At 37.7% G+C, this 22,466-nt stretch overlaps 1 protein-coding gene across 1 annotated transcript in view; it reads right to left on the bottom strand.

Moving 5' to 3' along the window:
• Positions 1 to 472: 472 nt before the first annotated feature.
• The window catches only part of SANBR (SANT and BTB domain regulator of CSR), a 34,671-nt gene continuing 12,677 nt past the window's right edge, over positions 473 to 22,466 (bottom strand). Inside the window, exons 5-20 of the mRNA XM_065401743.1 lie at positions 21,046 to 21,104; positions 19,252 to 19,412; positions 16,849 to 16,935; positions 16,624 to 16,734; positions 12,036 to 12,159; positions 11,336 to 11,488; positions 10,720 to 10,865; positions 10,217 to 10,316; positions 8,550 to 8,582; positions 6,722 to 6,821; positions 4,300 to 4,391; positions 4,153 to 4,181; positions 3,994 to 4,067; positions 2,181 to 2,269; positions 1,590 to 1,681; positions 473 to 509 (exon numbers count right to left, since the gene is read on the bottom strand). Of these exons, the coding sequence (XP_065257815.1) occupies positions 473 to 509; positions 1,590 to 1,681; positions 2,181 to 2,269; positions 3,994 to 4,067; positions 4,153 to 4,181; positions 4,300 to 4,391; positions 6,722 to 6,821; positions 8,550 to 8,582; positions 10,217 to 10,316; positions 10,720 to 10,865; positions 11,336 to 11,488; positions 12,036 to 12,159; positions 16,624 to 16,734; positions 16,849 to 16,935; positions 19,252 to 19,412; positions 21,046 to 21,104 (1,487 nt within the window). The remainder of the gene's footprint in view (positions 510 to 1,589; positions 1,682 to 2,180; positions 2,270 to 3,993; positions 4,068 to 4,152; positions 4,182 to 4,299; positions 4,392 to 6,721; positions 6,822 to 8,549; positions 8,583 to 10,216; positions 10,317 to 10,719; positions 10,866 to 11,335; positions 11,489 to 12,035; positions 12,160 to 16,623; positions 16,735 to 16,848; positions 16,936 to 19,251; positions 19,413 to 21,045; positions 21,105 to 22,466) is intronic.

Below are 22,466 nucleotides of genomic sequence, written 5' to 3'. Positions count from 1 at the left end.
GTAAGCAAGATAAAGATCACCCCCAGACTCAAGATGTACAGTTCAAATCACAATACTAGAGATGATGCATTTAAACATTGCTGATTGCACTCATAATTCAGTAGTTTCTTCATTTTAAAATGTCTAGCAGTTAAAAGTGATGGTCTAGAGTAGTTTATAAGCACCACTCTCTTCAATAAGCAAGGATTTTCAAATATTTTAACTTTGCAGGTTTATAAAATGTTTTCTATGTAGCTTAACACAATAGCCTAAAAAAAGCAATCTAAGAAACTGTATTTACAATTAAAATAAGTATTAGAGCTTTCTGGATTTTGCATTCATTCATCATAGCAGAATAATTTACATGGCTTACAGTAATAAATAATAAATAAGTCACTTAAAAGCTTTTGGAGAATGCATTCTCCGTATTGAAGTACAGTACAGTTCCAGGAAGCAGCAATGAATTCTGGCTATGGTTTCTTCCTGAGGTTCCTTAGGTTGGACGGCCTTGACCAAAGCGAGATTTAGACCTGGATTTAAAATAAATAGTACATACACATGTGGAGGCACTTTTATCATGATACGGGATTAATTGTTGCTAATTATAATAGTCAGTTTGATAGTTCACTGTTTGTATGAAACCGTTTGTCTATGCTGTATTCTGATAGTTTAGAGATCAAAAGAACATCCTAGCATTTAAATGAATTGTAAATACGGGATATCTCGGTATTCATCTCTCTTTGAAATGTACTGTGAATGGTGGAGGAACAAGCAAATGGCCTTATGTTAATTCGTATAGGTAAGTACCGGTGATGGACCTCCTTTAAAGTCATCCTAATTACTGTTTGTTCCCCAAGGAAATCCCAGCTTGTCAAAGAGGACGTGAAATTGCATAAAAGATCCTTGGGTCCAGATTCTGTCATCTCAGATCTGCTTAGACTTCATGGGGGAAGTTTGAGTCGCAAGACGGAGGTTCCAATTATGGTGGCACACCCTGAATGATATTTGGACATTGGATAACCTATGAACTATTTCTGAAAGAACTCTTTGCAACTACAAAGCTCACCATCGCTGCTATGAATCTGAATCTTAAGAATTAAACTCATGTCTGTATGTATATTGATCTTTTAACCATACTCTCTCTCTCTTGTTTTTTAATAAATTTTAATTTAGTTAATAAGAATTGGCTGTAGCGTGTATTTGGATAAGATCTGGAATAATCAATAACCTGGGAGCTAATGTGTCCAATCCTTTGGGATCGGTAGAACCTTTTCTTTTATATGATGAAATAAGATTTTCAGAAATCAACATATTTGACTTAGGTACCTGGATGGAGGCCTGAGGCTGGATCACTCTAAGGGAACTGTGTTGTTTGGACTTCTAGGTAACCAGTAAGGTAATAAAGAAGCTTTTTATGCTCTCTTATTAGTAAATCTAAGTACTGGAATATTCACCAGCTTTTTGGGGATTGTCTGCCCCATTCTTTGCAGTTCACCCTAATGGAGTGACCACAGCTGGCTCCTCACTAGGACCCTGGTCACAGAAGGCTTTTTAAAAAAAAAGCCAAAATACACATCCTGGCTTTTTCTGCTACTTAAATAACAACTTACCTTGTGTTTTTCTCTGTGCTATTTTGTCGAGCACTGACTTGCGCTGAGGCCTTTATCTGAGCTTCAAGTCTAGAGTAAATGCCACCTGCATGCTGCAGTACAGGGAGATTAAATCATTTAGCTATTCCAGTTTAATCAGTGACTTTCTAAAAGTTATTAGTTTTCAGATAACTGATTTATATTTGCAGAAGCAATTCTTCCAAAAGGAGATGGCAAAGATCATATTGCATCCCTTCAGAGCCCCATTGTGAAGGTGCATGAGCCTGCAATCATGCACAATAGCCATGATCTGGCTCTGATTAAGAAAGAACCATGAAGACTTTGCATCTTGCTGTGCTCCCGGTGCCTAGTACCGGGTCCCTCCAAACCCATCCTACTTCTTGGGTCAACAGTTTTTGAAACTTTTTCTGACCAAGTGTTTTAGAAAAAAAAACCAATTTAAACTATTAAAACCTGATCAAAGTCATTTTAAAGCTTAAGTCTTCCAGACACCTAAAAAAACTAAATCTCATTTTCTGGTACTGAAAATGCATGAATTCAAGAGATCTGCCTAAAATATCACATGAATGTTACCATAATATAAAGTCTTACTTCTTTGCCTTCCTTTGACTTGACCCGGTCCAGGTCTCCCAATCTCATTTTTATTAGGTGCCCTGTAATCTCACACATCCTTCGCTGATCTGCAAGTAATAAAAGAAATATCAATATTCTAAATATTCCTTACTACCAAGACGAAGAGCCATAAACATGAGGAAAGAGATTATGCATATATTACTAATAATCCACTATACAGAGAAATGAGTGGCTTTATTCTTGGCTCATCTGAAAAGCACGAGCAACTATGATCCAAAGTAAGGTCCTGATCCTGCAGTGTAATGCAGCTTCAATTGGGCTCCATGCAGGTGCAGGGATCCATCTGCATCCATTGCACTGCCAGATCTAAGAGAATGGTTTTGAGGCAGCATAGATTTCTAAAAGAAATGGAAAAGCAAAGGAAACTAGGTAGTTTACTGAGACCACAGCTTTCAACTCCATACAGCAGTGAGGAAAAGCAACACAGAATAGTATGATCTTACTTCTTTATAAACTGAGAGATAGGGAGAGAGGCATTCACAAAGCATACATGTGGAGGCAATATCCATGTGATAAACAACGTATCACATACCTGTGCAATTTATATGCCCAGGCAATTACCACACACTTATGACCTCATCACCTGCCCCCTAGTCAGTCAGTCACTCACTCTCACATTCCAAACAGCTGCCATTTAATACAAACTTAAACCACAGTCAAGGAACTTTTCCTTCTCCTGTCTGTAACTATGGAACTTCCTCCCACGTTTACTCCTGCCAGGAGACCCAGACTATCCATTTGCATTAGTCAATCTCTCAGCATGTGAGGTGATGAATATTTTCTCTTTATTTTCTCTCTGTAACAAAGGTATTTTTCTACTGTGGGAAAGAAGAGACTAGTGCTAATCTGATCCTGAGGCATCATTGCCTGGAGTGTCATCCTTGCAGCACGAACATTTTGTGAGTTCAAGAAGATTTTGAAGTTATTGTGTAGCATAACAAAGCTTGGCTGCAACTGAATTCTAGCACTTATCACAATTTTTGAACAGAAAAATATATGCTATACATAAATATTAATCAGAGTACATGCTGGGATCCAGTTTAGAGATAACTGCAATGTTTTCTCATATTTCATGGAATCAAGTATAGAATATCTGGGTCAACAGAAAATTCAATAGATATGAGTCGCTAAAGGACAGAACCTCAGCTTGTGTAAGTCAGCATAGGGCCATTCTATTAAGTGGAGCTGCACAAATTTACACCAGGTGGGGATCAGTCCCCAGGGGCGAGAGGAGAATATGACCATCAATGCAACTATTGTCTTCAGTGGAATTACTCATGTTTTACACTGTCATGACTGAGATCAGAATCATGCCTTCCTTCTGCCATAAGCTCTTGCAAAGTTACATGGACAGATGAGACCCAAAATTCATGCATAGTTGCTAATATGACTGAATAAAATATCAGTAGGCTTGTATTAGGCATGGCAGAAGATTAAGTTCCAGACTTGAAATGGTGGTGTGATTTACCATCATTTCCAGGTTTTTTGTAACGGTCAATAAGCATTTAAAAATTTAACCTAACCAAGTTTCATAATATACAGTTTTTTAGAGTCATAAAGGGCCCAGTTCTCCTTTCACTAATCAACTTAGTCAGAAGTAACTCCAAACAAGTCAATGTAGTTATACCAGTATAAAACTAGTTTGAAATCACATTCAGCCTTGACATACCTAAGCAGAGTACTTTACTGAAATAGTTATGTAGTTGCATAACAGATTTCTATTTTTTCCTCTAACATTAACATTATGAAAGCTAAACCAATGAAATCTTACCGTCTTCTCTTTGAGCATCTTGGTTGAATCTCAGTGATCTGGAAGCATCCCACTTATTCTGCTGCATACTCACACTGGTAAAAAGAGACAAACAAAAGTGTTGTCAGTAGTATTTTACTAAGCAGGATGTTTCAACCAGGACTTGGGAGAAATACTTACATGAATGGAGATGCATCTCGAGAATCTGACTGTCAAAAAACAGAAAAATGCATTCATGAATACATTTAAGACCAGCTGCAAAAATTAAAGAAAAATTCCTCATTAGACTGACTGAGTTGAATAGTCCATTTCACAACTCAGATTTACCTTCTCCATTGGTTTCTCCTTTTTTTGAACACTAGGTGAAGAAACTTGTTTCTTTGGATGTTTGATTAACTTCTTTGGCTTTTCTTTTCTCCCTGTTAATTAAAATAGTTGAGGATTATATTTGCTACTAAATATTTAAAAAAGTTAAATCACACTGGTTGAGCATAGGGACTTCCATATTCCTGCATACATGAGACATTGACCTGGATATTTTCCCTCTTTGGTAAAGCTATGGGGTGGATAATGATAAAATGGGACCAACCTCCACAAAGCACAAAGGCAAAACCCACTCACATGCTTCCCCTAAGAAGCATGCATGAGCTGAAGTTTACAGTGCAAAGAAATTACACGTAATACATACACTTCCTATTGTAAATATAATGTAAACATGCATACACTGAATACATCCCTAAAAATGCAAGTAGGGACCAAAAAGTCTTGATGATATCATCAGAATGCTTTCTGAAGTTTTCACTCTGGACATTCTCTGTCCTGTGCAGACCGATTGCTCCAACCCCTTCTGTCCCCTTTCCTTCCTTCGTGTTTCCATCTAGTTAATTTCCTCCTGTCATATACCACCAAAAGGATTTAAACAACATAAGAAAACTGTGGTCCTAAACATGCCATCTACCAGGCATCAAACTCTTCACTCTGCTTGTATGTTATACCCCTTTTCCCACCCTTTGTCTTGTCTATTTAGATTGTTAGCTCTTTGGAGGAAGGGGCAGTCTTTTATTCTATGTTTGTAGAGAGTTTAGTACAACAGGGCACCAATCTCAGTTGACCCTTAGGCAACACTATAATAAGCACAATCACCACCACACCTCACTAATTTGCATTAATGTCTGGAAGATCAGTTGCAAGTTGAAGAATTTTGTGAATTAGTTGAATGATCAAAAAAGTCTCAAGGGTAATGTAATTTGGCATTTTTTCCTGACATGTAATTTAGTTAAAACTAACACTTCATTGTTTACTAGCAAATGTACTACTATGTGATTTGTAAAAACATTACTACTGCACTCTAGAATTTTTGCTTAACAGATTACCTGTTTCCTGATTGAGAATTAGCAAGGTTCTGTTTGAGAGAATGTATATTATACATGCACTATATATAAAAAAAATATATCAACTGAATTTTACAAGAGTTCTGCATCATTTTTACATTAAAACTTCACTCACTACATCTCTCTTGTTTTGGGGGTTTCTTCCTTCTCTATCCCCCATTTAAAATTTCTCTCTCTCTACTTTTCTTCTGTTGTATATCTTGGCTATTTTTTCCATGTGTCTTTCAGTTGCTTTTCTCCATACTATATAATACTCTACCATGTTTAGTTTCCTTTTCTCCAAGGACATCACTTCTCAAGAAGCGCTTTTCTGATTTTGCCTCTCTCTCTCTCTCTCTCTCTCCATGTCAACACACCAGTCTCCATGCTCCCCTCTACCCCCACCCTCACCATTCCAAGAACAGCAGAAAGTTCTTGGCCCTAAGAGCCCTCCCTCCTCTTTCCCAAAATCCCTCACTCTTCCACCCACCCAACTTGAAATCAAGGCCCTTCGTCACATCTGTCCTGATGGAAACTAAGAGCCACATGCCTCCCTCTGGATTTCCTGCCTTGTCTTCTGCTTGGGTGGCCAGGGGAGTGGCCAGCCCTGCAGCACTTACTTCCTGCAGGCCACGTTAGGCCTTTGTATGTATGAGACTGCAAGTTAGGGCAGGAGCGCCGCCAGCTTTTCTGCCGCCCTAGGCAGCGGAAGGTCCCGCCCCGAAATGCCGCCCCCCACAGAGGCGGCGGAAGGTCCTGCCGCCAAAATACTGCCGCGTTCGCCCCCCGCCCAAATTGTAGCGCCTTAGGCTACCGCCTAGGTCACCTAATGGGTTGCACCGGCCCTGAGTTAGGGGGAAGAATCAGTGCAATCTTAGGAGAATTGAGGCAGCCTGCCTTTCACTTCTGGTCCTTACCAACAGAAGATCAATAACCAGTGTTTGCAAATGAAGGAGTGGGACCCTGCAAATGCTGCTGTAGAGGACACAGCCACATGGCTAGTAACCTGAGGCCCCACTTCTGCAACGTTAATCTAGGAGGTGACAGGAGGAATAAAACTGCTCTGATAGCAGCCCTTCCAAGGAAGGGAACAGACCATACAGAATATAGCTTTAATCTGTCTCATACGTATGAGAACATTGGATATGTGTACTTTCCTATTTGTGAGTGTTTACTGCTGTAGCTGATGAATGGAAGAACACAGGTAAATCTGTGTATTTAATATATGTCTCAGAGGAAAAAAATAAAAATATAAATTCAAGTGAGACATTTTCTGATAGGGTTTATTTTATTTATTTCTATTAAGAAAACTTCTGCCTTGTATTCTAATCCCTAATTACCAATAAAGGATTCTTGTAACAACAGACAGATAATTGTACCTGGTTTCTTGTATACTTCCTCTTCATCCCCCACTTCATCCTCAGTGACCTCTGAGCCAGTGGTATACTCCTCCTCTTCTGATAGCAATGACTGTTGTTTCTAAGCAACAGGAATAAAGTACCACAAAAGGTCACTTTATCTCCTCAAACTCTACAGGTTTTCCATATCATTAAGGTTTTTTTGTTGCAGTTAAACAAGGCTGAGTGCCAGCTATTTTTGTTAAACTAGTTTCCAGACTTTTTTTTAGCTAATAGACAAGTTTCACATATTTCCAACAGCATATTGTTACATTTGCAGGCTTCCTTGCCTACGTGTTTTACATATACTGGGTTCTGACCTTAGTCTAGAAGTCAGGGAGAACAGCAACAATACAACCTGCTCTGCCCTGGGGTGAGCATCCCTGGTGTGAAGCTGCTCAAATGAAGTAGGGTTGTGTTGGATAAGTTGCACTGGCCTGTGCCCATAGAGGTGATTCAAAATCAGCATGTTTGAAGGTCATCATAGAGGCAAATGGCAGAAGGTACCCACACTCTTCATTTCATTAGGTTATATTATCCTCTCTGTATTTTGCAATCAAAGCCCTTTGTGGCAGTGACCTTTTTAACTATGTTTGTACAGCGCCCAGCATAGCTGAGCTCCAATTGTTACTGTAAGACAAATTAATAAGTGAGATGCAATGTTGCTTTCACTAATTTGTGTAAACACATGCACCACACATGAAAAGAGGTACTCATCAAGCACCACACACTATGCTCCTGTATGGAGCTATATACATTTGTTTTTATATGTTGGGCCAGATCCTCAGCTCTGAGACAGACTTTTGCACTAATGGAGCAATACAAAGGGGCCCCAAAATTAGCTTAATCAGATTCCAACCAATTCTCCTACCGCATATCCAACTCTATGCCACCCCCTTTACAAGCCCCAGCACAGGCAACATACTGGGGTGTGACTGGATCACTGCTGCTTTCTGGCTTGGCAGCAGCGCAGGATTGAGCCTGTATTTCCAAGAATGACTAGTGATCCTGGGTACCCCAGCTGATGCACTTTAAAAAGCCCTGCTTTTTGGAGGGTGGGTGCTCAGTACTTTCTGAAAAATCAGGCCCCTATAAAGATGTCTCAAGCAGGGCACCCAAGTCATTAGTTATTTTTGAAAGTTTAGGCCATTGTCCTCAGAACAATGCAGTGTGGAAGACTGATGTTTGCCTGTTATTTATAAAGTGATTTAAAATAAGAAAATTTAATTCTTTTAAAATTAGTCCATAACAAACCCTGCTCCGCTGTGGAATAAAAAAAAAAAAAAAAAAAAAAGATATATATATTGGTTTTCCTTTTTTAAAAGAGTACTCTTACTGTAGTTAGAAAGTTTGCTGTAGGATCTTATTTTGGAACTTCAATCTCAGAGTCCTATTAAATTAAGTATGCCAGCACCAGCACTTTCAACTGTGAATCCCCCGTCTATGACAACGAATAGCAAAGGAAACTCAGCAATAATAGGAAGGAAGAAAATTTACAGGACTACAGCCCCCTAAAGATTTCATTGTAATATTTGGGGGAAAAAATTAAGGTATTTTTAAACAAGATATTGATTAAATTAATGTTTAACCTCCAGATCTGCTACACTTATAAAGCAGCAATTACTGTAGCATCTCCACATATATAGTGTTTAGAGCTCACACTGAAATATGAGTTATTCTATAATTTAAAAATTAAAGCAGAAATAGGAAAAATGGCAGTGACATCAAGGTTATTTGTTAACATAAAAGAGCAACAAACATTTTAAACACATTAAAATTTAAAGCAGGATGAACTAGTTATTTTACTAACCAGCTGTAGAGTCCAGTTTTTCAGAGAAAGAAACTAGAAACAAAAGGCAGAGAAGTGGTCAAGTTAATATACACTGTGAAACAAAGTAAGAGATTCAAATGGATTTATAAAAAACAATAAGTATTTGTTCTAGTAAACTACATCCTGGATTCTGCAAGGAGTTGTTCACATTTAACTTTATATATGTGAGTAGCCCCACTGAAATTTTACTTAGGTGTGTAAAGTTAAGCATGTGCATAAATCTGAATTAGTATTCAATTAAATGTAGACATAGTAAATTAAAAGTCTTAGGTAAATCACCTTAGAATTTGCTTGAATACCTAAAGCTATGTAGCCAGTAATAAACACTTATATTATGGTAGCAACAACCTGAGTTAACCACAAGATTCTGTTTAGGCCAGCACTTGCAAACATTTGTTCCAGTACACATTTGTGGTTTTCTCTAGGCTGAGTCTTACTGCTACTGGGAGTTCGAGGCCAACTGTCTGGAACTGCTGTGTTATTCAGAAGTCATGGATTGCAGTGCATGAAGACTGCAAAAATACAACAGACTGCAGAGGTTCTCTTTATACCATGGTTAGCATTATTAATGATCTATCCCAACTTGGCTTAAAGTGCACTGGTGTAATGTTGGAGTTGATTCATTGGTAGGAAAGAGCTGTGTTGTGTGTTACCGGGAGAAATAATCTAGTCTGTCAACAGAGGAATGGACCAATGACCTTGATATCTGTTTTCCCTTGGAAAAGGCGGTTTACGCAATAAGAGGCTCTTCTGGGGACATATGAAAATACACAAGTCCTATATGGGGGTTTTAACGTGTACCATTGGTACTGAAGTACTCAGTAGCTTACAAAATATCAAGCCGTGTGCTTTGTGACAAGCTTGAGGAGGAGGAGGTTAGGATGGTAATTATGTTTTATAAAAGTATTTTATCTATTTTAAATGTTATGCTTAATATGGGTCTTTTAAAAATCTTTGTTGATGTTCAATGCAATTTCCAATAAACGTAAATAAAACAAACAAAAAATACAGGCAGACCAAACAGGGAAAGGAAGTCTAAAGCTAAGAGGCCTTAATGGTGAATGCCCTGCCAGCAGCCCCACCTCACTTAATAATACAGACCTAGCTCTTATATAGCACTTTTCATCAGTAGATCTCCAAGCACTTTATAAAGTTTAAAGTGAGGGGCTTCAACTTGAGGAACTCTTCTGATCTCAAATGTGGCATAACGAGACATGGCAGCCTCTCACGTACCCAGATTTCAATTCACTTAGCGTTATACATACCACTTTGAGCACACTGAGGAGAAGACAGCACTTGTGTAACAGGTTTTCTACATGATTCACTTCTTATTAAGAGGATTGTGGGGTTCCTAACTAGCTTCAGTTTCTGAATGGTCTCTATGGTGTAGATATGTGGGCATTAATTGATTTTAACAGCTTTTGTTTAAAGAAAAAACCTCCCTGTTCCCCACTAAACCCACATTTTGGCCCTAAATTAGTGGGTAATGTCCCTGAAACCTAGGTTTTAGATTAACTAGGTTAGGGTTTGGTTTTTTGTTAGTTATTTTTAAGACAGCAGTAGGTCTCGATTGGATGAGTTTTCTAAGCATCCACTACAGTCATTAACAGAGAGAAAACAACAAAACAAAAGCAGCAATTACTCACAGCATTGATTTCTCCAGTTTTTGGGCCCCACGGTGTATTTGGTTCTAACAGCACATCACATTCAATCCCTCTCTCATCACACAGCCCAATCCCAGAATCACTATAAGGAAGAAATGTTCATGAAGTATAAGACAATGATAATTTTTCTATTTTACAAAGCTTAGAATCTGACCTTTTTTCCTCCCCATTGTGCTATGGATAATCTGCAGAACAGCTACATGGCTAGTGTTTTGAGAAGTACCTATATGAAAATATGAATAGAGGCAAGATTGAACTGTTACGAAGATAGAATTGTTTCAAGCGTCTGCTTGAAATGCGACAGATAGCAATATTTCTGTTTCTTGTCCCAATTTCTAATTAAAATACTGGAAATATATTAGTTAAGTTTTAAAAATTCCACTACATTGTCTGTTTAGAAGAGGGGAAAAAATCAAATGTAAATTTACTCAAGTGCTAATGTCAAATGTTAAGTAATTTCAGTAGCTTTAATTCAATTTTCTCACCTATTCTGATCTTTAGAAAAAGGTACAACAACAACATCTCTATGCTGAAGCAGATCATTCAATATTTTAGTAGTTTGATATGGCAGAGTATCCCCACCTTCACCTCCAGCCGGTAAACCGATCACATGATCCCGCACTTTACAGCCCTGTCATAAAAGAGAGAGACTATGTTAGATATATTGGCTTACGACAAAAACTCATTTCACTAAGTACTGCACCGAGGGATTCCATATTCTAAGAACTCTCAGAACTTTCCCAGTCCTCAGCACTAGGAATCTTCCACAGGACACAGAGCTATATACAACTCACTGTGTGTTTCAATTGACGGGTCTGACCCCACTCCAACTAAAGTTAAATGGGAACTTCATTTTTAAACTCCCTGAGAAGCAGAACTTGGTCCAAGAGGATAGTTCCTTTTGTGCTTACTGGCCCATTCAACATGCCTGCCAGGGAACATATGATACACTGTACTCCCCCAGAGCAGCAGAGAAGACAGAAGGCCTGCAAGGAGTCAATCTCCCTCCTGGGCTGCTGCCCCTGACTTCAGGGAGGATCTTTACATCATGATCCAGCCCTATGCTGAGTCATTGCTAAAAGTGAAACATTAAAGTAGTACCTTTGGAAGTGGAGTAGGATCAAATCGAAGAATTTTTTGGTTACAGCAGGGATATATTCCAGTGCCAGATGTACCCAATGCGCTTGCCACACCGGGATAAAGAACTGGCTGTGCGTGGTACTGGCAGTGAGAAAATTCAGTACATAGGAAAGACTATATATAAAAAAAAAAAAAGATGACAGGAAATAATATTCTGTCTAGTCACATGTTGCCTGTCAAAGTCAGAATTTTGGAGTACATTAGATATACATCAATTATTTACTTCTCACAGAAAGCTATGAGTCTCATATTCAAACCTGGTCAGAGATTAGTCCTAATTTAGTCATACTGTTTTCATTTAAAATTCAGATATTCCAGTACAAGCTCATTTCCCATTTTTTTTCTAGCTACCTGAACTGTATTTGGGCAGAACACAAAGGAGTTTATAAAGTTAGAGCAACAGCTGCTCTGTAGTTTTCATAACAAATCCCATTATTGTTTCCCACTCTAGAAGCTATGGGGAAAAAAAGTCTTATTGGTCTCAAAATTGGTAGATTAAATTTGGGGAAGAGGAAGGTATTTTTCTACCAAAATGAGGCCATCTGGAAAAAGAGTTCTTAATTATGAGTTAAAGCACAACCCCTCTCCATCCACCCACAAAATTATTATGTTGGTTTTGTTCCCATGCTGCCACAAAACGAGTGAAAACAAGAATACCCACTTGATTACATCTTGAACAACTCAGCCAATTGATAATCCCCCAGAGGCGCCAGTACACATCTCGCCAAGATTTTAATTCCTCATAAAGACTGATCAAGTATTCATGGACTTCCCAAGTTTTATCTCTGTAATAAAAGGTGCACAGTCAGGCTGCACATTATATTGTGAAGAGATTTTAGTCCTATATTTGTATCAATGAAGTTTGCAGAGAAAAAGCAAGGTGGAGGTAGGAGAACAACACACCTTCACAGAAGAGCTACCATAGCAAGAACATGTTATAGGACAATCAGCATTAAATTCAGACATCATGCAGCATCAAAAACTATTACCTAGCGCCAAGGGCTTTCACTACACTTATGTTAATACAAGAACAATTTCAGGACACTGCAACTCAGAGACATTAGACATTGCCACCGCCCACCTCAAGCTATGAAAGTCATAAGAACTAGAAATGATGGAAAACTATCAAGTTAGTGCAAGAGCTGTCTGATGGTTAGTAGCAAAGTAAGAGACACAGTGTCTCTGTGGATCTCTTGCTCTCTGGGCTAGTGAACATCTTCCTTGGTATCTAGTGGCAGGGAGGAATTGTATCATTCAAATGTTTGGAGGACATAGGGAGTAGAAGAAATCAAGCACACAAAGGTTGAGGGATATTTTAACCCCTTTGCCATTAGCCTCTGCTGCCGTGGAACACATCCATGTTACTTTAAATACTGCCATTTCATTCCACTCTCTACACTTCAAATGGCAATGGAACTGGTTCCCAGGACAGCACTGGAAGTGCATTTGTTGCTACATATCGGGGCACAATAGGCAGCAATGAAATGATTACGTAAAGATTGTAAAGTTAGATGACTTCTTGATAAATATGTACTTTTGAGGCTTTAAAAAAAAAAGTTTTAAAACTAGACTTAACTAGACTATACACTGTTCTAGACTTAATTTCCTCCCACTGAAAAATGAGAGAGAGACAGACTTTCTTTTAAAACCCAAAAGAGAGTATTTAACAGTGAGGCAATCTGGTCTGTGAAAGACACAATACTTTTTTTCCCCACCTTCACCCACTAACTTCATCCTGCCTTGGTTAGATTGTAAAAATCTTGAGGGCAGGGGCCAACTTTTACTCTGTATTTGTACAAAGGCAAACATAATGGGTACTGACACTTAGTGTCACCTCCACACCTATTTTTGTGTAATTGTGCTGCTATGGATATGCTAGCATTAGAGCTACTACTAGTCACCATTAAGCTTAATTTAAGTGTAAGAAAGGCCAAATTAACCGTGCCTAGGAAGGCAGCCATAAAACAATACAAGGTAAATGCTCAGAAGCAATAAAAGAGGACAGGAGTAACTTTAAGAGGCTGTATGTGTGTGTGTGTGTGTATATATATATATATATATATATATATATATATATATATATATATATATATATATATATATATATATACATACACACACACACACATACACACAGAGAGAGAGAGAGAGCGCATCAACATACATACATAAGAATGTAACTAAGGTAACATAAGGAAGGTATTTAAAATTGGCTAATACACAATATTCTTAGAATGTCAGGATAAGGCTATGGCCCCAGCTGCCACTTTAGAGAGTGCAAGATGGAACCTACTTCACTGCTCTAGTCATCAGTAAAATGGTCCTTTGGATAGAAACCTCTCCCTGTTATTGGAATAACTGACAGGAGATAATAATGCATATTATTTTGAGGGCTGACACTGAACTGCTGTTAGGCTGATTTTAGTCCATCAGATCTGATGAAAAATGATGGAAATTAAATTAGCAACAGTAAAACTGTTAATAAAAGGGAACTAGAGTATGCCGGCCCTCATTAAGCGGAGGCAGGGAAATCCAGCCATATAGGACTGTGCCTGGACTAAAACAAAAACCAAGTAAATACTTGTGGTGAGGAACTAGCCATTTAACAAAGGAGAAGTTTGGAAAGCCTCTCTGACCAAAAAAAAAAACCACACCGTAACCAGTGAAGTTTATTTTTATTTGTTCTGAAACTGGTTGAGTGTTTGATTTGACATCTTCAGATCCGAGACACAGTCAATCCAGACTCTATAGTTCAGAGTGTGGAACCATCACTCTAACAACTCATTTTGAAATGTAGCCCTTAATTCCATTTGTCTTTGGCTAAACATATTTTCAAGTCCTTAGGATGATTAAGTGATTAGCTCTGCATATTTTACATTTAAAAAGTTTAACCCAGCAAAAACTCCCAGTGATTTCAATTGAGGTCTTGTTGGATTAACAACAATGATATTGTGGAATAAATTACCAAGTACAACATAGACTTATAGACTTTAAGGTCTAGAGAGACCATCATGATCATCTAGTCTGACCTCCTCTACATTGCAGGCCACAGAACCTCACCCACCGACCCACTCTTTAAATAGAGCCTTAATCTCTGGCTGAATTACTGAATTCCTCAAATCATGGTTTAAACTTTAAAGACTTAAAGTTACAGAGGATTCACAATTTACACTAGTTTAAATCTGCAAGTGACCCATGCCCCAGGCTGCAGAGGAAGGTGAAAAACCCCCAAGGTCTTTGCCAATCTAACCTGGAGGAAAATTGCTTCCTGACCCCAAATATGTGGACCACTTAGACTCTGAGCATGTGTAGAAGACCCACTGGGCAGATACCTGGGAAAGAATTCTCCGTAGTAACTCAGAGCCCTCCCCGTCTAGTATCCTGTCTCTGGCTGTTGGGGATTTTTGCTACTGGCAGGTGCCGATGGGCCACATGCCATTAGACAGTCCCATCATATCATCCCCTCCATAAATTTATCAAGCTCAGCCTTGAAGACAGTTAGGTTCCCCCCCGCTCCCCTTGGAAGGCTGTTCCAGAACTTCACTCCTCTGATGGTTAGAAACTTTCACCTAATTGGAGTCAAAACTTGTTGATGGCCAGTTTATTTCCATTTGTTCATGTGTCCATATTGGCGCTTAACTTAAATAAATACCAGGGAGGGAGAAGAGTTCTCTCGCGGATGTATTTATAGAGATCAATCATCTCCCCATAGCCTTCTTTTGGTAAGGCTAAACAAGTTAAGCTCTTTGAGTCTCTCTCATATGGTAGGTTTTCCATTCCTTGGATCATTCCAGTAGCCCTTCTCTGAATTTGTTCCAGTTTGAATTCATCTGTCTTAAACATGGGAGACCAGAATTGCACACAGTATTCCAGATGAGATCTCACCAGTGCCTTGTAGAATGGTACTAACACTTCCCTGTCTCTACTGGAAATACCTCACCTGATGCCTCCTAAGACTGCATGAGCCTTTTTCACTGCAGCATTACATTAACAGTTCAGTCATCCTGTGATCAACCAATACCCGCAGATCTCTCTCTTCCTCTGTCACTTCCAACTGATAAATCCTCCGCTTACAGCAAAAGTTCTTGTTATTAATCCCTAAATGCAAGACTTTGCACTTTGCACTATTAATTTTCATCCCATTTCTATTACTCCAGTTTACAAGGTCATCCAGATCTTCTTGTATATTCTGGTCCTCCTCCATATTAGCTATACCTCCCAACTTTGTGTCATCTGCAAATTTTATTAGCACACTCCCGCTTCTTGTGCCAAGGTCAGTAATAAAAATATTGAATAAGATTGGTCCCAAGACCGATCCCTGAGGAACTCCACTAGTAACCTCCCTCCAGCCTCACAGTTCACCTTTCAGTATGGCCCGTTGTTGTCTCCCCTTTAACCAGTTCCTTTTCCACCTTTCAATTCTCATATTAATCCTCATCTTCTCCAATTTAATTAATAATTTCCCATGTGGAACTGTATCAAATGCCTTATTGAAATCCAGGTAGATTAGATCTACTGCATTTCCTTTGTCTAAAAAAAATCAGTTATCTCAAAGAAGGAGATCAGGTTGGTCTGGCAAGATTTATCTTTTGGAAAAACCCTGTTGTATTTTATCCCAATTACCATTCACCTCTATGTCCTTAACTACCTTCTCTTTTAAAATTTGTTCCAACACATTGCATACAATTGAGGTCAAACTAACATCATAACCTTCCATTTGTATGAGCCTAAGAAAGGCAACAAGAATAAAAAAAAGTTGTTCAGGTGATCTGTGGGTAGAAACTACAGTTTATAAGTTTTGTATTGGATGGAGTACAGTAAAACCTCAGTGTCATGAACACCAGACTTACAAACTGACCGGTCAACCACACACCTCATTTGGAACTAAAAGAACACAATCAGGTAGCAGCAGAGACACCCCCTGACCCCCCCCAAAAAGCAAATACAGTACAGTACTGTGTTAAATGTACTAAACAAAACAAAAAAAGAAAAGCAGCATTTTTCTTCTGCATAGTAAAGATTCAAATCTGTATTGAGTCAATGTTCAGTTGTAAACTTTTTAAAAGAACAACCCCAACGTTTTGTTCAAAGTTACGAACATTTCAGAGTTACAAACAACTTCCATTCCTGAGGTGTTCATAACTGAGGTTCTACTGTATTTGTTAACCTTCTAAATACATAGTATTCGTAAACATACTAAATAGGATACATGTATAGAGAAAAAGTTATGTTTTCTATGCATGAAGCACCTTATATGAACATAAATAATATTTCCATGTTGATCTATGTTGATTTTTCCTGGAACACAAGGGACTCTTCTTTCTGTTTCTTTAGTTAAAAGCTTCTTACATAAACAGCATCTACAAAAAAGTGAAACATAAAATGAAATACAACAGTATGAGTGGCACTTTGGAATGCACACGTAGCCTACATAAATGGAGTAGAAACAAAGTAAGAAAAGAACATTACTACACCTGTACAATGTTGCTGCATTTCCCCGAGAATCTGGATTCTGGTACTCTGGATCAAACAGTCTCTCAATCTTCTTGCAGAAAAGTTTACTGTTGATAACAAGTTTGCTCAGAACTAAACTTTGCTTTGTTTGCAGTTAATCAATAACTACATTCTGCTACTTTAAATGAGACGGTTTTAAGATGTTAGTTTCAAGATTTGACTTTTGCGAAGTTATACAATTTTCCTGTAAGAAATACAATGTGGAAAACTTGTTTCCAGTATGGACATCTGCCACCTTTATATACATTTGGCTATAGAAGTCTTGGGCTGTGCTTTTTTAAAGTGGCCAAAAAGGACCCAATCCTACACCCACTGAGTTAATTGCAACAGTCTTGCCTTTATAAACATATTTAAGCCTATTACTTCAGTAAACCAAGCATTTCGATTCTTGGTACCTCTTCTGGACTATTAAATTTCCACCTTCCCCACAAGACTCCCATTTCTCTCTTTGTTGAGTCCTGTAAAGAGATTACTAACTTCTCCTTTTCAAGAATAAACAGACATGTAACTTGTTACTATCTTGACCCACTGATAGGTGGAGGGGACACCAAGTTTTTCCTCCCCCATTTCTAAATCTATTGAAGCTACACCAAGGTCATTTCAACTATTGAAAAAAGAACTAACCTCTTCCAACTTCGTTTCATACCACTAACATTTTGTTTTTATTTATTTTTATAAAATAAAAAAATGCCTATATAAAGCTCTAGGTGTCCTAACCCAAAACCTGCAGCAACATTAAAATAGTTATTCAAAAAGGAACTCTGCCAGCCTGCCATCTACAAAAAGAGCTCCTTTCCACCCTGTCATTCTGGAAAGCACACTCAGCCCTCTCAAAAAACTCTACTGAATCCACATATTAGTTCATCATCAGTCACCATGCCATCTCCAGTTAATCTCTCTCTGATGGATTTGGAATTGTTGCCCTCAACCCATTTCCCAAATAAACCCTGTCATTCTATGATCTACACTACGAGCTGTGATTCCCCTGTTCATGTATACATACTTGTACTAGTTCTCATCAAGCTAGCACGAGTATAAATAGCAGTGTAGCTGTGGTAACATGGATAGTGGCAGCAGAGGCACAGCTTTCCTGTGCCAAACACGTACCCACCTGAAGCTAGAGGGTACACAATCAGGGAAATAACACATCTAGCTTGCAGTGTAGGTGCAGTCTAAGTCTCATAAGTATTGTTTTCACAATGTGAAGCATTTTGGTGCTTTTCCAAAATGTCACCTATAGACCCTATTTCAAGTAAAGTTACCCCTTAAGTCTTCCATATGGCTTTTCTTATACTTCTTTACTTCTTGGGTGTTTGGAGCAAGAATCTGTTCTCCCCTAGTTTGAATCCTACCTCCCTGACCATTCCTTTCTGAGATGTGGTAGAATCTTTACCTCTTCCTTTTGTTGTGTCTCAAGGCTCTTTCCTTGGCACTTTTGTCCTTTATCTTTTCTCACTGACAGCGGAAGAAACATATACCAATTTAGGTATCATTTCTATGCAGATGACACCCAACTCTACATCTCAATCAACTAACTAGCAACTTATATTGGTGCCAATCACAACAGAACCTGACATATCCCAAAGAGCAAGGTCACTTTATGAGCACTACCTCTGTTTCCCCGCTTTTACCTTGACTAAGTTTTCTACTACTGAATGTTTCAAAGATCACACTCGCTCTATACCTCTGGACTTTCCACTATTACTCTCCTTAACTTTAATCCTAATGCCAGTAATCCTTGACAATTAAAATGCTTTCCTACCTCATCTTCCTTCTCTGCAAGTCTATTACAATAATTAGTCTTTATCTTGATCCTAGCTCAGCTGAAATCCTTATACATTCCACTCTATTTTAGTGCCATCTTTCATATCCATATGAAATTCCAACTCTAAAACTTCTGTAATCCCTGAATACTGCAACCAAACTATTCATTCTCCAGGAACTAGGAACACACTACTCCCATCCTCAGTTATTGTCAGTGGCGCCGTACTCAATCTCTCAGTCCAAAATGTCTGTTTTCAAAGCTCACTCTAACCCTCTTTCTTCATAGCCACCTACTATCCCATCCACTCAGTTGTCTCCTAATCTTGGACTCTTCATGAGTCTTCACATTTGGAGAGCTGCCCTTTCACTTGTTGGCTCCTATCTAGAACTTCTTACTTTCTCTTGAAATTTTGTCTTATTCTTGAGCCATTTAATGATATTGTGTATTAAGATAATTTAAAAGTATAGAAGTTGCTAACATCACACTAATTCTTTAACAAGTCTGAACTTTTCTGACAAAATATCTAAAAAGGAACAGGAGTCCGTAGTAGAGGGTCAATAGTGATTATTAATATTAAGCTGGAGAAGAAAAAAGTTACCTCTTAAATTTATCTTTTTTGTCCTTCACATCTTCCACTTCATTGTGTGTGAAAAGATCAGCGATACGCTTAAGGAGGTCACCGCTGACACAGTTCATGTTGCATGGAGTGGCTATGATAGCACTCATGTTTTTGTGGCAATAATGAATACATTTTTCTACCTAGGAAGGAAAGGAGATACTATGAACACCGAAATTAATGATACACAAACCCATATCTCAGAAGACCTATTACTTTTATATTAGAAATTTCTTAGAAGCAGGATCAGGACTTTGTTAGAATTAATGGTGTTTAGCAAAACTGGCTCAGTTCAACTCTAAAAATACAATTTAATGGCTCAGAAAGCAAGTCACATTTTTTGTGTACATGTCTTAAATGTAACTCTGAACTACTGCCATCCTGAAGGGTCTTCGATTCTGACTACTACCCCTGAATCATCTTCAGGAAGTGCCACCTCCACCGTGTTCATGATCCAGAACTTGAGTCCATTTTTGTAGCTTTAATATTATATACACAGCATTGCACCCACCAAATTTAGCTTTATCAGTGAACTTTAATATTTAGCATGAACTGCAAATAAATAATGACAGTTGTGACAGCAAGAAGATGCAGTACATTAAATTCTAAGTTCCTTCCTTAACTTGGCTGCATAGTGTTTGTCTTTACTATTAAACAATTGGAAAAAGAAAATCAAACAGATACCTCAATGGTCTGTCCATTTACAAGATGAACTAGAAATAAGACAAGCTCTTTATATGAATTAAGCTAGTACCTTATAGCTCTTATATGAATTAAGTACTAGCTTATGGAAGTGAAAACTCAAGGTAAAACTGCATATCTATACAAAAAATATCATTAAGCAATCCTTTCTTCTCATTATATGCACACATCTCCAATTAAAGTGAATGGGCCTTAAATATGCTGACTGATGGAGAACTGCACTCCAGAGAGAAGTGGCACTTAGTATAAAACAGTGGTTCTCAACCAGAGGTATGTGTACCCCGGGAGTATGCAGAGGTCTTCCAGGGGGTACATTAACTTATCTATATATTTGCCTAGTTTTACAACAGGCTACAGAAAAAGGACTAGTGAAGTCATTACAAACTAAAATTTCATATGATGACTTGTTTATACCTCTCAATATGCTATATTACTGAACTGTAAGTACAATATTTATAGTCCAATTGATTTATTTTATTATATGGTAAAAATAAGAAAGTAAGCAATTTTTCAATAATAGTGTGCTGTGACACTTTTGTGTTTTTATGTCTGATTTTGTAAGCAAGTAGTTTTTAAGGGAGGTGAAACTTGGAGGTACACAAGACAAATCAGACTCGTGAAAGGGGCACAGTAGTCTGGAAAGGTTGAGAGCCACTGGTGTAAAACACTGAAAATGTGGAGACTTTATGTTTCCTTTAAGATAGCAGTCAAAAGTCAGATGCTGCCATTAGCTCACACAGTGAAGTCAGCTATTATTTAGATTAATAAGTATTCATTTGGAGGTAGATACTGGCTCCCCTAATTACATTCAGTAGTACTTTACTCTGCAAGCAGCCCCACTGAAATCAGTGAGACTGTGCAATTATTGAATTACTACTTTTCACGAGCAAGGTGGCAGAATCTGATCCTCAAATTGTAAACTCTTTGGGACATGAACTATTTTCCCTCTCTGATTTATACAGCTATAAGTACACTGTCAAAGCTTAGCAAATAAGCTACTAAGGTTTATGCCAACTATTTGGTGGTAAACTGTGTTACTATGGCATGGAATTTCTCATCTCTTGTTATACTCACTAAGGAATCCATCTTCAGAAACTCAGAAGAAATAAGAATCGAAATGACATTTCCTGGTTCTAAAAGAGAAACAGCAGAACAAGGTCAAAAGGTTAAGATTAATTTATTCCTTTGATAAATTGAGAATACCCTAACAGACTCAATGCCTCTTTAAAGGAAGGTATTGTTTTACTAAACAAGTTCTTATCATTCCACTTTCAAACATGTGTCAAGCCTGATCATTGGAAACAGAACTTCTCCCATCTATACAGGCAACCCCAAACAAACAGTTATGACATGATCCCCAGAAATAATCATTTTCTTAGTATAGACAGGTCCTTAGTTCCTGTCTATATGTCAACTCAAACATAGTTAACCAGAGCATTTTAACTGATCAAACACTGTTCCAGCTAAGCCACTTTTTAACAGTTTGGCTGGTCAGCACATGTGCTAGAGCTAGCTAATGTTATTTTGCTGGAGCAGGGCCTGATCCAGTGCCCATTCAGTGCTCCCAAATAGGAGTTTTTCAGTTGATTTCAAGAGGATTTAGATCTGGACTGGACTGTTTTAAATCTGCAAGCAGGAAACCTTAGTTTAAATCTATTTTAATTGTGTTTTATATTTACACTTTTAGATTATTTTCCTAAAGATTGATTCTCATTAGTTGGTATACATTAAAATACGATAATTTGCAACTAAATATAGCCTATACACTAAATCTGCTATTTATTTTTGCTAACCAGGAGAATATCATGTATCTATGAACATTTATTTAAAAGCAATAATGCAGTCTAACCTTTTACTGGATGACTATTTTTTTTATTTGTAACTTGTCAAGCTTTATTTGGATGGAAATTCAAATAAATTAGAAATGCACAAAATACTCATTTATTTTTTATTAAATACAACTACCTTCAATGTGCTGGATACATAAGAAAAAAGTTCAAAACATGTTTTGGATTCAAAACTTTATTAAACAGAAGGAAGTAATATTTGTAGTTAGTGAACAGAAGTGACTGATCACTGTCGTTCAAGGTTTTAGAAGTAGAAGAGCTTATCCTCACACCTAGTTTTTATTCATAGATTCAAAGAGGAAAACAAGCTTTCCTGCTTCAGCAACAAACATATACTGTTGAATATTTTTTGTATTTAATTTAAATGTTTGTAATAGATATTGTAATAAGTTTAGGCCTTAACATAGGTTGTCAATTTCAAATTTAATTTTAAAATAGTTTTTTAAAAATAAAAAGCCCGTTTTTAAATTTAAATAAAAATATCCAATTTAAATACATTTCTGATTTTTTTTTAAAATGTATTTTATTCCATCCTTGGATGGGCTTATCTAACCCATTTAAGCTACTTAAAGACGGTCTCATTGACTAACAGAAGTAGAATCTGACTCAAAATTAAGTACAAGGGTAAAATTTTGAAAGGACTTAAGC

The sequence above is a fragment of the Emys orbicularis genome, chromosome 3 (genome assembly GCF_028017835.1).
Source record: "Emys orbicularis isolate rEmyOrb1 chromosome 3, rEmyOrb1.hap1, whole genome shotgun sequence".
NCBI lineage: Eukaryota > Metazoa > Chordata > Testudines > Emydidae > Emys > Emys orbicularis.
Note: the sequence above shows the minus strand (reverse complement) of the source record. Positions and strands in the feature narration are given on the sequence as shown.